At 44.4% G+C, this 16,904-nt stretch overlaps 1 protein-coding gene across 1 annotated transcript in view; it reads right to left on the bottom strand.

Annotated features, from left to right (window-relative positions):
• Positions 1–15,800, bottom strand: part of LOC122794835 (centromere-associated protein E-like) — a 196,574-nt gene extending 180,774 nt beyond the window's left edge. Inside the window, exon 1 of the mRNA XM_044063441.1 lies at positions 15,716–15,800. Coding sequence (XP_043919376.1) covers positions 15,716–15,800 — 85 coding nt within the window. The remainder of the gene's footprint in view (positions 1–15,715) is intronic.
• Positions 15,801–16,904: the final 1,104 nt, after the last annotated feature.

Here is a 16,904-nt window from a genome sequence, read left to right on the forward strand (position 1 = left end):
TGACCCTACAGCTTTTAGGATCAGTTTTGCAGGGGAGAAGGAAGGGAAGGTATCTGTTTGATGTGCATTTTCAATGTAAGAACTCTGTTTTGAGGCAGAAGAGCTAGATAATTGACTGTATCTAAGTGAGGCCCTATAAAATCCACAACTTGAACTGGCTGAAGTTGAGATTTGTGCATGTTGATGGTGATCCCCATTGAGAACAACAGCTACAGCAAATAATCCTTGGCTTTTACTAGTAGATGCCTGGTTGGTGTGGTAAGGAACCAGTCATCTAAATAGGGAAACACTATGAATCTAAGCAATCTCAGGTGAGCTGCTACCACTGCCATGCATCTGGTGAACACCCTGGGGGCTGTGGTGAGACCAAAGGGCAGGGCTCTGAACTGATAACGACTGGCTCCCAGCTGGAAGCATAGATGCCTTCGACAGTACCTGTTCATTTTGATGTGATGGTACACATCCAGAAGACTGGTACAGCAAATCCAGTCATCCTTCTGAGGGGGCAGAATGGACTGAACTGTGACCATCTGGAATCCTTTACAAACTGGTTCAGATAACTTAGATCCAAGATGGGTGTCAGGTCCCCCATCTTTTTTGGCACCAAAAAGAACCTTGAGTAAATTCTGGATCCTGTTTGGTCTGAGGGAACTGCTTGTCTAGCAACTTTGCGATCTCTTGAGCTTCTAGCTCCCACTGATTGTGGGGAACATCGGGAGAATTTTACTTGTTTTTACTGCAATTTGTAAAAAAGGAATGAAATACCCTCTGGATATGATCCTTTCACCCAAGAGTTGTTCATGATGGCTAGCCAGGTGTTTTGGTGCAAGGATAAGTGTCCCCCAACTGCATCAAGAGAGGGACAGTTGGGCAACCTTTCCGGAAGGCTGGAAGGATCTGTCCAAGAAAGAACCTCCAGATCCTTGGTTCTGCGGATCCCCTCTGCCACGTGGGTGACGTCTGCCACTGTAGTTATTTTCCCCTCTGCCTCTTGGAGAAAATTCCCTGCATGTTTCCTGAAAAGGGCCTTCAGATTTTCTGAACCATATTTTCTTACCGCCGTGTTGGTTCCTAGAGAAAGGTCTCTGCAAGGTAGAAAAGTGAATTTCAATGGCAGGCAAGGTCTTTTCGTCCTGTTCACTGCAGGAGAGGCAGAAAGTTAGTTACTGTTGGGATAAACAAGGATGATCCATCAAAGGGAGCACTGATGAATGACGCCTTGAAAGGTTTCACAAAATCTTATCTAGGCATGTCTTCTTATGGATATGCCTGAACCGGCCGCCCTTGAGGTACTTTCCTCGACATGTGAGATCAACCTCATGGATAGATTTGTCATCGATTGTAGGGTGGCCACTCGTGAGGAAAATGACTTCTGTTTCTCTGTGGACATGGACCCTGGGGCAGAATTAGAGAGTTCCTTTATCAAGACCCTCTGTAATCTGGTGAAATAAGCCAGGTAGTTCAGCAATCACAGGACAAATGTTTCCGACGCATATACTCGCTTCCCAAACCTGTCTAAAGCACTAAACTTTCTGTTAGTGGGACAGACAGTGGAGGTTTGTTCAGCAAGCTTCTTTTTGGTGAATGCCACAAGAATAATGGTATCTACAGGAATCCCTTTAGTCCAATACTGCCCATCAGTAGGGGCTCTTAAGATTTTGTCAGGGCGGGGGTAAGTGAGGTAACCAAAGATGTAGATGGGCCAGACCCAAAGGCTTCTAAGAACAGAGATTCCTCCTGAGAAGGGGTTTGGGAAGACCAGCCACCTTTTTGGCAAAGGACCTCTAAGATGTCTCCAAATGAGACCTCTTCAGGTGAAGATCTAGACCCTTCTTTCTCATCAGAATCGGTGTATTCTGTGAGGGTTTCCTGTGGGGAATCCGTGTACCTCTTTCTTGCACATCCTCTTCCGAGGGACCTCAACAGTTTGATGTTCCCAGGAGGTATTGGAAGAGATGGGGAGCTCCCTAGTGAGAACTGCTTGGAAGCACATCTGGGCTGGCTGTCCCTGAGGTGTAGGATGCGAGGACTCAGACACTGGATCCAGAGAGGAAACAGGGTATGGATCCAAAGAAGGGAGAGTCGACACTACTCTGGGTTGAGCGAAAACCCTCTCCACCACCTCAAAAGCAGAGGGATCTGAAGAAGCTGAAGACAATCCCTTCTCCACCACCTCAAAAGCAGAGGGATCTGAAGAAGCTGAAGACAATCCCACTAACACAAAGGCTCAAAAAGCAGATAATCCCCAGAGCCCCCCAACCCCCTCTCCAAGGGGTGGTGTCTGAGCTGATCTATCCAGAGAAGAAGCTCTGAAAACTTTAGAGTCAAGGTCAACACCTCGGATCTGACGGGGATGCTTTGGCTCCAAGAGCTGTTGTGTTCCAACAGTGTTGGAGCAGATCACGTCAGGGAAATAGCTGGAGTCGAGGATGAAATAACCTTTGGACTAGACTGTTTGACTCCTGGGGCTCTCGGATACAAGGACTCAAATGACTGGTCAGATCACAGAAGAAGCAATTACAGGTTGAAAAGAAGGTTAGTGGCTCATAGATCCGATGGGAGAAGGAGCTGGCAACACCCAACATTTGGATCTGTGTTCTGAGAAATCTCCTCATCATCCTAGCCAACTCCCCTTTGGACAGACTATGGGAAGATCTAACTGAAGAGGATGTGGAAGTCGGCCTTGAAGCCTTCTTAGGTTACTCATGCAAAAAAGGAGACCTCAGTCTCGGATATACCAGCTCCGGAGAAAACCTGGGAGCACAGAGGCCAAGGAGATGAGACAGTAGACAGTGTCGAATCCGAAGGTTTTGAATCAGAGATGTTAAGAACCTTCTTTGGAAACTATACAGCAGGTGGAGACTGAGGAGACCAGGCAGGTGAGCGTTTACAGTGCTCCCTGAACTCCTTTGATCTCTGTGATGGGGGTTTGAGCCCCTGAAAAAGTGCCTGAAGATGAAGCTGAAGTGGGAAGGAGGCCTTTCAGAATTGCTAATCTCTAATTGCTCTCACCTTGAAGGCCGCACATATGGAACTAGAGGTGTCCAGATGTGCTAGGCACAGACAATAAATGTAGTCTCTGTGGGCATCAGAGTTGGGAATCATATGCCCTCCGGAAGTGCAGTTTTTAAAACTAGTAGGTTTATCAGTCATACTAGAAAAAACACAAACTTGATTAAAGGAGGAAAGGAAGACTTTTTTTTAAATAATAGAAAGGAGAGAGAGAGAGAACGCTACCAGCAATAGTAATACAAGGATACTACCTAAAGGTACAAAGAAAAGTACAGACCTGCCAACAATGGTAATATCAAAAATACAAAAAAATTGGTAGAAAAAAATTAAAGGAGGTAAGGGGGTTTGCTAACTAATCAAACAAGGGAATAGCCACAAAATTTTTTTTATAAGAAATAATTTTCACTCCGAAAACCCCAGAGGACCTCAAGCTTTCACAATCCTGACTGTCTGGAAGAGCGGCAAACAAGATCTGAAGGTTTGTAGTGGTCAGGGGCATTATGGGTAAGGGAGGAGGTCGAGATTCAGATCCTAGAATCTTTACAAAGTGGATGAGACAGATCAGAGCCCATTCATTGAGAAACAAATGAAAATGTCATCAGATCACCCGTTTACCTGTATTTTGTTGAGACTGTTTATTCTGTTTTTTGCCAAAACTAGACAGAGAGACAGAAAATCTCTCTGAAAACCCGGAAAAGGAGGGTTAAAAAAGGAAGTCATATACTCACCACAACGTTCTGATTTTGTTGATTTTCATTTCTCCTCACATATGGGTTTGGATCTGACTCTGCTGTTACAATACCTCGTGCCAACCAAAAAGCTCTTGGGCACCTCCTGTTACCCATAATGCATACCTCCATTACCTCCAATCTTGTTTGCTAAAGCTATCTTATGTAGGAGTATATAAAGAGAATTTAACATAAAAATGACCATAGTGAGACCATTTCTGGAGTATGGGGAAATAAAGCTAAGCTACCAATATTGAACTTCCCGCTCTACAAGGAGCAAAGGCTGAGGGCTTGGAGGGAGGGGATGTGAAGAGAAATGAAAATCAACAATACAGATGGAACGTTATGCCGAGTACATAACTTCTTTATCTGACACTGTCAATTTTCATTTTGTCCTGACATGTGCGACAGAGTCCCCCAGTTGCGTTTACCTCGGGTGGACTCATGGAAGGATGTTCCTCAGAACTATTGAGCCAAAAGAGGCCCTTCCCCTGGAAATCAAATCCAATTTGTAATGAGTGATAAAGGTATGATGATTAGCCCATGTGGTCACTGCACAAATTTCGTCCATGGATGCATTAGCCTGAAAAACTGCAGAAATGGCCATGGCCCTGCTTGAGTGAACTTGAACAGGTTTGGGAAGATTTATACCTTGTTTGGTGTCGACAAAGGAAACGCAATCACAGAGCCTTTTGCTGGAGTAACTTTGGATAATGAAAGGCCTTCATAGGACCTGCAAAGGAAGTAATTGATTTGCCTTCCTAAAATCTTTTGCCCTGTGTAGATAAAAATGTAATTGACTATGGACATCCATCAAATTCAGTAAATATTTACCTTTGTTACTGAAGCAAGAAAGAAAACGAGCAAGTTAATGGTTTGATTGACATTAGACTCTGAAACTACTTTCGGTAAAAAAGAGTTGCTGGTGTGCAAGGAAACTGTCTTTATGGAAAATCAGGTACGGAGGTTGGGAATATAAAGCCTGAATCTCTGATATTCTTCTAGCAGATGTAATGGCCACTAGAAAGATAGTCTTCCAAGACAAAAATTTTATATCTCATGTGGCTGCAATTTCAAATGGGGGCTGAACAATAAAACGCAGTACTAGGTTTAGGTTCCATGGAGGGGAGGGGTCCTTAAAGGGTCCCCTTCAGAAAGGCTTTGCAAAGTTTGTGGGAGATCAGTGACAAGTTATCTTTCCCAATGTGAAAATCAGGGTCTATATTACGTGATCGAACAAATGTTCGAACACAACAATCAACCCCTAAATATTGCACCGTCAGAATGTCGAACGGTTCAATGGAGATCTCCATACAGTGCGGACATGAAAGTTTTCCATTATCTGCACTGTAGTGCGATCTCGGAGTTGGTATATTTAAGTAGCGGGGGGTGTGGGGGGTGCAGAGAGGCTTGCCCCCCTGCTTAGACCGTTTTAATGGTTTGTTTGGGTTTTTTTTTTTTTTTTGCTGTTCGACATTACAGTGTTTCGATATTTAGGGGTCGATTATTACGTGTTCGAACATTTCACTGTTCCATCACGTAATATAAATGCGAAAATCAGAGATTGCCAGTAATTGCACTTTAATTGTAGAGGCAGCTGCTCCATTATCAAAAAGATGACACAAAAATCCAAGAGTGGATTGGTGTAGTGAAGGGATCTGCATCATGCCGAGCCCAGGATACAAATCTTTTCCATTTGTTCCCATAAAGCTTTTGCGTGGAAGGCTTATGGGGGGATAGTAAGATATGATGGACTGGGAGGAGAGCATAAGCTCTCTGGCTATTAATGGAATTGGAGAAACCAAGCCATCAGCTTAAAGTTGGACAGACTGGTATGAATCATTCCTGTCAGATGTGACAGTAGGTCTTGAGTGGGATCCAGTGTCCAAGGTTTTCTCAGTTAATAAGGCCAAAGGAACAGAAACTGGACTTGTAGAGGCCAAAATGGGGCAATGAGGATTACTGTTCTCTTCAACCTGTTTGCTTTGTGGAGAAATTTGGGAATCAAGGGAATTGAGGAAAATGCATACAAGTAGACTGGGAGGCCAATCATGTATCAGAGCATCCCTCGGTGACTCTCCCATCAGGGGAATTAGGGCAAAGTAGCTGCTGCATTTGCTGTACAGGGGGATGCAAAGAGGTCGCAGTAATGCTGGCCCCACCTGCAGAAAATTTCATCCACCACTTTCTAGTGGAGACACCACTCATGAGACATGAGGATGCATCTGCTCAACTTGTCCGCTATCATGTTGGACTTTCCCAGAATGTGCATTGCTACAAGACAGCGGTTGGATGAGATCACCCACTGCCACACACTGAGCGCTTCGACACAGAGGTTATGCTCTGGTTCCTCCCTGTGTGTTTATGTACCAGACTACCGACATGTTGCCCGATTGAATTGCCACCGATCCTTGAGGGAAAGCATTCTGAAAAGCCTGTAATGCTAAAAGCATTGCTCTCAAGTCCAGGACGTTTATGTGTAAAATTGGCGCTGTTGGCAGACCAGGTGGTGTGGAACATCTTCCATGTATAATGGCCCCCCCACACCCTATCTTGGAAGCGTCCATCATCATCTTGGCCTGTGGCTGTGGGGCAAAGGGTCGGTCTTTTGTTAATGGAGTGTAATGAATGCACCAGGAGAGATCTCTTCTGCAGGTGTCCGTAATGAGAATCTAGTAGGACATAGGTTGGTGGAGAATTGACCACTGTTGCAGCTAGTAGCTATTGTAGTACTCGTATGTGAAATCTCTCTAGTGGGACCAAAGTGATAGCTGCCACCATTGATCCCAGAGCCTGTAGGACATCACAGGCAGCTATCATCCTTATAGGTTGGTACTAGGCTATCAGCCCTAGGGCCTATACAAGCCTAGCCATAACAATTACTTCCCTGGACCTCTGTCTAGCAAGGCGACTGACGTGATCCCCGGGGTGAATTTCCTTTCTCTCATCCAATCATCAAGGTTCCTTTTGAAGAGGGCCAAAGAGGCACTCTGCTTGACATGTATGGGCAATCTATTCCAGAGTCTGGGGAGTCTCCGGGTCAGGAACCTATCCCTCCAGCATGTATTGTTTATTGTGATGACAAGGTTTAGATCCCTGGAGCGTGTGGCTCTGAGGGATTGGGATTTCTTTAAGTGTAGCATGTCCAACAGCTCTGGGTTTGACATGGCCTTGTATGTTAAGCAGAGATCGCCTCTGAGTAGTCGATATGCGACAGAGTATAGCTGGTGTTTTTTAACGCGGTCAGCGTAGGGCATCTGCTTTAGGCCTGTGATTCTTTTAGTGAGGTATTTCTGCGGCCTTTCCAGTTGTTGCAGATGTCTTGAGAGTTACATACCAAACGGGGCATTGTATTCTATAATGGGTCTAATGAGGGATGAGTACAGTGGGACAGTGACCTCTTTTTTCTGGATGAAAAGCCCTTAGTGATGAGGTGTGCCACATAGAAAGGATTTCCTGACTGTTGTGGCCATGTGGTTATCGAAGGTGAGACCACTGTCCACCTGTGTCCCTAAGTCTCTTATCACACTTTCGGTGTTTAGTGTACTGCCACCTATATGGTAATTCACGGATACATGTTTTTTCCCAAAGGGGATAACTATACATTTCTTGGCACTGAGCTTGAGCCCATGGCTCTGGCACCAAGCATCTGTTTCTGTAAAGCCCTTTTGTAGAGTATCCACATCATTTGGGGATTCAATAATGGCTCCCAATTTGCAGTCATCTGCGAACTTTGTTAGCCTGTACTTCAGAGAAGTAGATGCCAAACAAGAGCGGTCCCAGGACTGAACCCTGAGGTACTCCACTTGTCTGGAGTTGGCTACTTTTACAGTGTGGGTTCTATCAGTAAGCCAGTTAGCAACCCATTGGGTGACGTAGGGATTAATGCCCAGCTTAGTATGTTTATCTATGATTCCAGAGTGGGGGATGGTGTCAAAGGCCTTGGCAAGGCTGTGTGGACCACCTTACCCTTGTCCATGGCTCTGGAGACTGATGCGAAGAAGTCAATCAGGTTCAGGAGACAAGATCGTCCCTTCACAAACCCAAACTGGGTGGGGTCCAGTGTTTGAAGGTTGCCAGTGTCTTTGTTTATAAGTTCCATGATAATACGCTCCATGGCCTTGCAGATAAGGCTTGTCAGACTGATGAGACGGTAGTTTCCGGGATTCAAGGTGGATCCCCCCTTGTGGGCATGAAACCTGAAGTGAGGCTCTGATTAAACATGACACCTAGGTGAGGTGCCAGTTCATATTGTAGTTCATGTAGTACACAGCCTGGGATGTCATCTGGTCCCATGGATGCTGTATTCTTAGCTTTGGATAGTGTGTTTTTTAGCCATGTGGCCATTATTACCGGAATTTGGCAATCTTCCGGTATTGAGATGGGCCATTTAGGGGGTGAGAGGGGGGTGAAGTTGGCAATGAATCGATCTGCCAGGATACTGGCAATATACTTGGGATCAGTATATTTAATGCCATTCTGTTTTAGCTCAGAGCAGATCTGAGCATTGCCATTTAGATTCTTGACATAGTTATAGAATGCCTTGTGGTTTTCTTTGGAATCTTTGGCAATTTTATTTCTGTAACTAGCTCTGGAGGATTTTATGAGGGATCTCAGTTTCTTACTGAGGCTGGTAATGGAGTTTTCTGCATCCAGGGATTTTCCTCTTTTCTGCAAGTTTCTTCCTTTTGTTGTAAAGTTTGTTTATGGCAGGGGACCACCAGATTGGCTTCCTTTTTTGGATGAGAGCATACTGGTTCTATTTGGGATGGCACGATTCATGCATGAGTGGATGTGCTCGTACAGTGCCTTAGTGCAGGATTCAGCAGTTGAACTTTCAGCTCCCGTCTGCATGGGTGTCATGAAGTTTGTCGCTTCTGACTTGAGTAGCATGAAGTTGGCTTTGGAGAAGTTTTTATGGAGGTTTCCTTACTGGGGGGTGGGATGTGGATGTTAAGGGTGATTAGCTTATGGTCAGACCTGACTAACGAGGGGGTGACCATAGGTGTGGAGCATCGAGTTCCCATGTTGGTAATGACCAGGTCTAGGATATTGGAGCCCCTGGTGGGACTATGGATTAGTTGATCCAGGGAGTTGGAATTTATGAATTCTAAGAACTGCTGGGCGAAGGTTTTGAAGCAGCTTGTAGGTTTGGCATCTGATTGTCTGTACCCTGGAGGATGAAAGTCTTGCGATCATCTGACTCGTATCTAGGACTGTTCCTATAAATTCCAGTGTTTGAGAAGGTCCCAACTGAGATTTTTTGTAATTTATGGCTATGCCTAGCTATGTACAGTTGTGGATAACAGAGTCTCTTGCTTGGATAAGTAGATACCTGTTAGGGGGAGAAATGAGCCAGTCATCTAAATAGGGAAACATATGGAATCCTGGTCTCGGGTGAGCCGCTACCACTGCCATGCATTTGGTGAACATTATTGGACAGTAGTGAGACCAAATGGCAGCACTCTGAACTGGTAATGACTGGCTCCCAGCCAGAGGTGTAAATGCCTTCTGGAAAGCCTGTCCATCTTTATATGGTAGCACGCATCCTGAAGGTCTATGGAGCACATCCAGCCCTGTTCCAAAAAAGGAAATACGGACTATACCGTGACCACTCAGAACTTTTTGCATCAAACTAACTTGTTTAGTCTGCTGAGATCCAAGTACTGGTCTTCAGGCCCCTTTTTTCTTTGGAACTAAAAAAGAACTGTGAACAAGTTCCAAATCCTCTCTGGTCTGGGGGGACCTCTTGGATGACTCTCTTGTCTAGCAGTTTTTGTATCTGAACAACTGTCTGATCCCTCTGACTGGGTGGAACATCCGGGATTTGTTTGGGGGAGGCGGACAGAGAAAGGTTATTAGGTAACCCCTGGATATTATCCTTTGCACCTATATGTTGGTGGTTATGTTTTGCCAGGCTCTCCAGTGTAAGGATAGTCGACCCCTGATTGCCTCCAGAGGTAGGCAATCGGGCCTCCTTTCAGGAGTGCTGGAAGGGTTTCCCAAAGAAAGGTTCTCTGGACCTTTGAATCTGCAGGCCTCCTCTGCTGCGAGGGCGACGTCTTCCAGAACTGTTCCCCCCTCTGCCTTGGAGGGAACTCTCTCTAAGTGCGTCATAAGACCCATGTGATTTCCTGAACCACATTTTGCTACCACCTCTCTGACTCTTTGGATATGGCCTCTGCAGAGTGGAAAAATGTATGCTCACGGCAGAAAGGGTCTTACTCTCCTTTTCTCACCTGGATAGGTTTTTAGGTAGGTACTAGGCTATTGGCCCAAGGGCCTACATAAGCCTAGCCAACAAGGTTCCCTGGCTTACGCCACCCAAGAAAGTTATTTTCCTGTGCCACTGTCGAGCAGAGACACAGAAGTGATCCCCGGGGTGTATTTCCTATTTCCCATCCACTCAACATTTTTCTTGAAGAGTGCTAATGAAGAACTTTGCTTGACATATAGGTTAAAAATAAACAGCCTCTGCAAGGCCTGAACCCAGGACCCTGCACACCATAGCCAAAGTAATTTACCAGTAAGCCAGGTCAGCATATCTTTGACCTTGGGAACAAAAAGTGTCATACCATCAAATGGAGTGTTGAAGAAGACTTATCATCATCCGAAAAACTGCACCCAGGCATGCCTCCTCATAGATATGCCTGAGCCTGCCCCTCCGCTAGTTTCCTCAGCTGCATGTGATATGAGCCTCATGGAAGAGGTAGGTATAGAATGTAGGGTTGCCAGTTGGGAAATAACCTTTTCTTGGACCCCTTCAGCTACAGCTCCCTCAAGGGTATCTGTGAGCTCCTTGATCAGATCCCTCTGAAGTGTAGTAAAATGGGAAAGGTAATTCAGCGATCGTAAGGCAAAGGTCGCTGAACAGAAAACTCACTTCCCGCATCTATCTATCATCCTGGAATCCATATTAGGGACATGGACAGTGGAACTTTGATCTGACAATTCTTTCTTGCTAGCTGCTACCACGACCATGGGATCTACTGGAACCCCTTTAGTCCAAAACTTTGTCTTCTGCCATGGTAATTATTTTGTTTAGTCTCCTGGGAGTTGGCTCAATGAAGTCTGGGGTACCCCACATCCACCAAGAGAGCAAATCTATGAGCTCGTCAATGGACAGAGTCACACAGGAGGTAGATGGTCAGGATCCAAAGGCCGCCAGGTACACTGACTCCTCAGGTGAAGGATTGCTGGTCTGCCATCCACCTCTCTGTTGCAAGATCTCCAAGATGTCCCTGAAGGAAACATCCTCAGGAGGTAACTGTGGGGAGCCTTCCCCTTCATCAAGGCTGGTGTCTTCCATGGCTGACTCCTCGGTGGAGTCCAAATGTTTCCTCTTACAAGTCCTCTTCCAAGGGACCTCCTCAGTAGGATACTCTGGGGAGGTATCAGATAAGTCAGGGGTATCCTTATGGATATCCTGGGGCCTGAGGACCCAGTGTCCCTGTGGAATGTCATGGTGAGAATGGGTGTGCAAGGGCTCCAGATGGGAAGACTGTGGATAAGCGGAGGAAGGTATCATCTTAGCTGCAGAGGCAACTATGGCCCTCTCCAGAGCCCCAAAGATTGACTGCCCGAGTACAGAAGGACCCCGGATCTGACAAGTCATGTTTATGACTCAGAGAAGTCTCATGCTCCGAAGACAGCTCACCTGGGGTCAAAGTCAGAGCTGAGACCACCTATGGGGAAGGCCTGACATGCACCGATTGCTCAGAAGGTCCCAGAGTCGAATGCACCAGTGACCTGCTAGGTTTGCTATGGCTCTGACAGCTCCTAGGCTCCAAAAACGCCAAGGAGCTTGGAGCAAAGGACCACTCCGAAGAAAGGGAAATTTTCTGATCTGAGTAGGAAGATACCGAGCATGTTGGATCCAATGGCTCTGAAACTTGCTGAAGTCAGAGGAGGAATCAACAGGGGAGAGGACGGCTTAGAGGAATCCTGGACATTATGGGTAGGAGCCGAATGGGACTTAGTAGTGACTTGCTCCCACAAAATCTTCTGGACCATCCATTCCACGCCGTCTTCAGTAAGGCTTCTGGTACAGCGGGAAGAGGAAGTGGATGGAGATTTGGGTCTACTCAGAAAAGGGGATGGTACTCTCGATAGAACAGGGTCAATATAGGGAGAGTACATGGCCCTTGGCAGGGACACAATTGGCTTGATGGGACTGGTGGCCTGATTGACTTGCAGCCAGAGAAATTGGATCTGAGATAGATATGCTCAGGGCCGACAGAGTTGTTTGTTCAGAAGTTTTGGTCATTTTAGTCATCGGCTCTGAAGAGTCTTTATGAGCTAACAAAGGTCTCTTATTCCCTCTGTCAGAACTCTTACAGGAAGAAAAAGCGGGGCTCGACTGAGCTGACCTAGATTTTGCAGAAGACTTGGGGTCATTGCCAGAAATGGCCTCTCCAAAGGAAGATGGCAACATGCTCATCAAAATCAATTCTCCTTTCAACATGGGACCTGTGGTTCAAAGAAGAGCAAACTGAACAATCCTCCTATAAATGGAGGGGGCTCAAAAAGTAAACACACAAACTGTGCGAGTCACTAAAAGGGATCTTGTGACTGCACATTGAACATTTCTTAAAGTCAGCAGGCTTTTCAGATTTCTCAGCCATAGATAAAGGATTTCACAGAACACATGCACAGACACGCGCTCGCAGATGCACAGATAAGACAGAACTACAAAAAAAAAAAAAAAAAAGGAAAAAGAAAAAGGCAACCTGACTATATATATATATATATATATATATATATATATATATATATATATATATATATATAAAATCTACACACAAACACACACACACATATATATATATATATATATATATATATATATATATATATATATATATATATATGGGTCCATTTTTCAATTTCGAAATACCAAAATCTTGAGTTTTGAGATACCGATCTCAAAACACAACTAAGAAAATGCTTTTGCAGGGGGGCTCTACAGTGAAGAGAATGGTAATGATCCTGTTCCACTTACTGTTCTCTACTGTAGCAAAATCTCGGAGTTGGTATATTTAAGTAGGGGGTGTGTGGGGGAATGCAGGGGGGCACATTATTTTAGCTTTTTTTTTTTTTTTTTTTTTAATTTCTTCACTTTTTAATTTTGAGATTCCAAAATATCGACTTTCTGGGATCGGTATTTTGAAAGTCGAGATTTTGGTATTTCAAAACTAAAAAGTGGACCCATATATACACATACATATTTATAAGATTTTTTTTTTTTGGAAAGGAAAGGGAGAACAAAAGAGCAAAGCTACTAATGATAGTAGCAGAGATACCCCAAAGGGTATACGGGAGGGAAAGAAAAAGTAACAATAAAAAAATGGTTACTGGAGAGGAAAGAAGTTTCAATAAGACGGGCGAAAGTGGTAAAGTTAAACTAAAACGGTAGTATAATTGGAAGGAAAGAATATAATGCAGTTTGAAAAAAAAAATTTTATCTGCTCAAGAGTTACAGGAATGACCACGTCTTCACGAAGCGGCAAATGAGATCCGGGGTAACAGGGAGTGATGCATTATGGGTAAAGTGAGGTGCTCAAGAGCTTCTTGGTTGCCATGAGCTGTTGTAACGGCCGAGTTGGATCAGACGGATCAGATCTGAACCCATACGTGAGGATGAAATGAAAACTGGTAATATCAGATTCTTAGACTCCTGGATCAGCTTGCCCCTTTCATCACACGTTTTGATCACCTCTGCAGCAGACAGGCCAAATATTAAATCTCTATCAGAGAGGGAGAATTTAAAATTTCATTTTTATCACCACCTAGGAGGTTCTGAGAATGCATACATGTGAAACCTTCTCAAAACAGTGCCAGTGGCCATAGCCCTGGTGGTAGTATCAACAGTCACACACCCTCTAGAAATAATGAGTAATGATCTCTGCAACAGAAAAAAACTAAGCTACTTAAAACAGATTTTTCCTCAAAAGAAGAAGCCGCAGAGAAAACATTCTTCTCACTTTCACAATTTGTCAGAACATATGAGGCTGACAATTCAAAATTCTGAAAATCAAAGTTGCAGAAGTAAACCACTTTCCCCCCATGTATGTCAGTTAATTCTGATGAGGATGGGAAAATTATTAAGTGCTTAGGAGCAGTGGGATCAACTAAAGCTATAACTGCTGGGTCAGGTTTTGGAATAGTCTACAAAAAAAGAGTGAATAAATTTATACATCCTGCCTTTTTAGGGAAAGCTGGGTGACTATCAGGAAAATTGAGGCAATAACACACACATCCTTTAAAGCTGACAGAACAGGAGGAATGGGTGTAGGTTGTGGAAAATCTTTCTGTAACAATTCATAGTATTTTCTGAGTGACTGAAAAACTTCACTGTTCTCCCACTGAAAAAAAAAACTCTCTCATTCTATCAACAAGTCTCAGAGAGAGAGAAACCCACAAAGGGATAATTAGAACTCCGCTCTTGTGGGTCTGAATCAGAAAGCTGATGGAAAAACCCTGTATCCACCCCTGCATCCTCCTGTTCAGATTCAGAATCTTGAATCTCTTCAAAAATGAGGAATCCCTCTTTCTTTTCCTAGAAACTACTTTACAAGAAAGATCAATAGCCTGAATTAAAATCCTGAACCAGACCCAGAAAACTACTCATATCCAAATGTAACTGAGGAGTCGATACATGCATGCATGGCTTTTGGTTTCTTTTTGAGAGAAAAAAATGTGGCAACCGTCCTACTAATGGCAGTAGCAGCTTCCCAGGGATTGGCACACAATTCTGACACAACAGAAAACATTCTCTTCTCTGCTCTCTCATGACAAACAGTAGCTCTTCCTTGCCTACTTAGGGAACTCCAACAGCCTCAGAAGATGTGGCTAGCCCCTGGGGTCCATAGTGGCTGTAGGTGCTATACCAGAGGGATCCAAGATAAAATAGATGAGTGGTCTGAGGTACAACAAAGGGACACAGCAGAGTCACCCATCTGCGGCTCAAGCAAGCAGCTTACCTGTTGTGATGGCAAAGGCTGCTCAATTTTCTGTTTTTGTGGCTTGAAGGATGACTGAAAAAGGTGCCTTTTTCCTAAAGAGGAGCAGCAACTGCCGGTAAACACTACCTTGTCACTACAGTCAATTTTGACGAAAGAATTCAGTAAAAAGCTGGCTGGATATAATCCATATAGCTGAGACCACAGCAGCATTTATCACTATGATAGAAGAAAAAAGGTTATGTACTTACCATAATGTTCCATCTCTGTTGTCCATTTTCATTTGGGTTCAGATTGGATCCTCAGATATGACTCAACTGTTACTAAAGCTTGTGCCCACAAAAAAACTCTTGAGCTTCTCCCTTACCCATAAAGCACCAACCCCCAACTTACCTCAGACCTTGCTTGCTGTTTTACATAAAGTAAAGACTACTATAACTTTCCTGAGAGAAAGGTCATAGTTGGAGCTCAATATTAAGGACAGTGATGTCCTTATAGTCTCTCGTTCTTTCAGAAATTCTTACTGAAAGCGGTTGGAGGGGGATTGGCGGATGAGAAACTGAGGAAGTATCTCAGATTCTTAAGATGTTTCTTATTTTAAAAGAAGAAAGTGCTTAATGAATAAAGTATCTTGCTGAATTGTTTCGTTGCCTGTCTCATTTGGTACACCATGAAGGGATTCTACATCCCAGGACTGATCCCTGGGGAACACCACTGGTTATGGGTTTGCTGTTGGAGGTGGATTCCCTTATTTTTACTGCATGGGTTCTATGGGTGAGCCAATTAGGGACCCAACTAACAAAATAAGGGTTGATACCTAGATGGGTGAGGTTGTCAATAATGCCCAAGTGGGTAATAGTGTCAAAAGCCTTGGCCAAGTCCAGGTAGGCTGTATGCACAGTTTTCCCCTCGTCCAGGGCTCTGGTGACTGTCACGAAGAAGTCCACCAGGTTTAACAGGCATGATCTCCCTTTGTCAAATCCAAACAGAGTAGAGTCAAGTGTTGGAGATTACCTGTATCTTTGTTAAGGTCCATGATGATTCGCTCCACGGCCTTGCGGATAAGATTAGTCAGGCTAACAAGTCTATAGTTCCCCATAGTTAGTGGAAGCACCACCTTCGTGCAAGAGGATAATGGTGGCAATTTTCCATTCAGCTGGGATGAAGCCAGTGCTTAGACTATGACTGAAATGCATACTCAATTGTGTTGGTAATTCTTGTTGGAGCCCATGTAGGACGCAGCCTGGGATCTTTTCAGGTCCCATAGATGCTGTGTTTTTGGAGGGCATTTCCTAACTTAGAGATACAAGGTGGCGGATAGGTGGAGGGAATGTCATGGGGTATGTGTGGCGGGGACAGGGGTATGAAGTTTTCACAGAACCTGTCAGCTAGCAGGTTTGCCATATCCACAGGCTCAGTATATGTGGTATCATTAACTACCCATTCAGCACAAGTCTAGGTCTTACCTTTTAGGCTAAGGATGTAACTAAAGAATGCCTTATTTGGATCCATAGTTTGCTTTGTAGCACTTCACAAGAAGTCTTACTTGCTTGTTTAAGCTGAAGAGGGAATGTTTCCAATTTAGGGCATGCTCCCTCTTACTTTTGGACAATTTCTTCCTCTTACTGTGAAGCCTGTTAATGGCACTTGTCCACCAGGCAGGTTTGCTCTTCCTTGAAGAGCTCGTTTTGGACCTATGAGGTGTGGCTACTGTTTGTAAAAAGCAATGATGTAGGACTTTGCATAGTTGCCAGTTCCATCTGAGGGTGAGGTGCAGTGAAGCTATTTATAGTATCCCTTAGAAGGATATAATCTGCTTTGGAAACATTTTGTATTTAGTAGCTGCTGTGGGTGTGGTGGTGGTCTGATGTGATAGTTACTTCAAATGAGACTGATTTGTGCTCAGATCTGAGAAGGGAAACCTCATAATGGGGGCACTACATTGGTCCTCCATATTGGTAAGCACCAGATCCAAGATGTTGGCACCTCTAGTCAGGGTGCTCATCAGTTGTGTTAAGGAACTTGAGGAACCTCTGGGCAAGTGAGTTTGAGCACTAGCAATTTATGCAGTCAATGGATGGGCAACTAAAATAACTCAGAACCATGGTGTTTGCATGTATCTTGATGGATTGCAGTAGATCCAAGTAGGTAGAGTGAGTGTCTTGATTCATGGAGGAGGTCCTGTAGCTGGTAATGACTTGAA

This window comes from Protopterus annectens, chromosome 2.part1 (genome assembly GCF_019279795.1).
Source record: "Protopterus annectens isolate FY-2018-M chromosome 2.part1, PAN1.0, whole genome shotgun sequence".
NCBI lineage: Eukaryota > Metazoa > Chordata > Ceratodontiformes > Protopteridae > Protopterus > Protopterus annectens.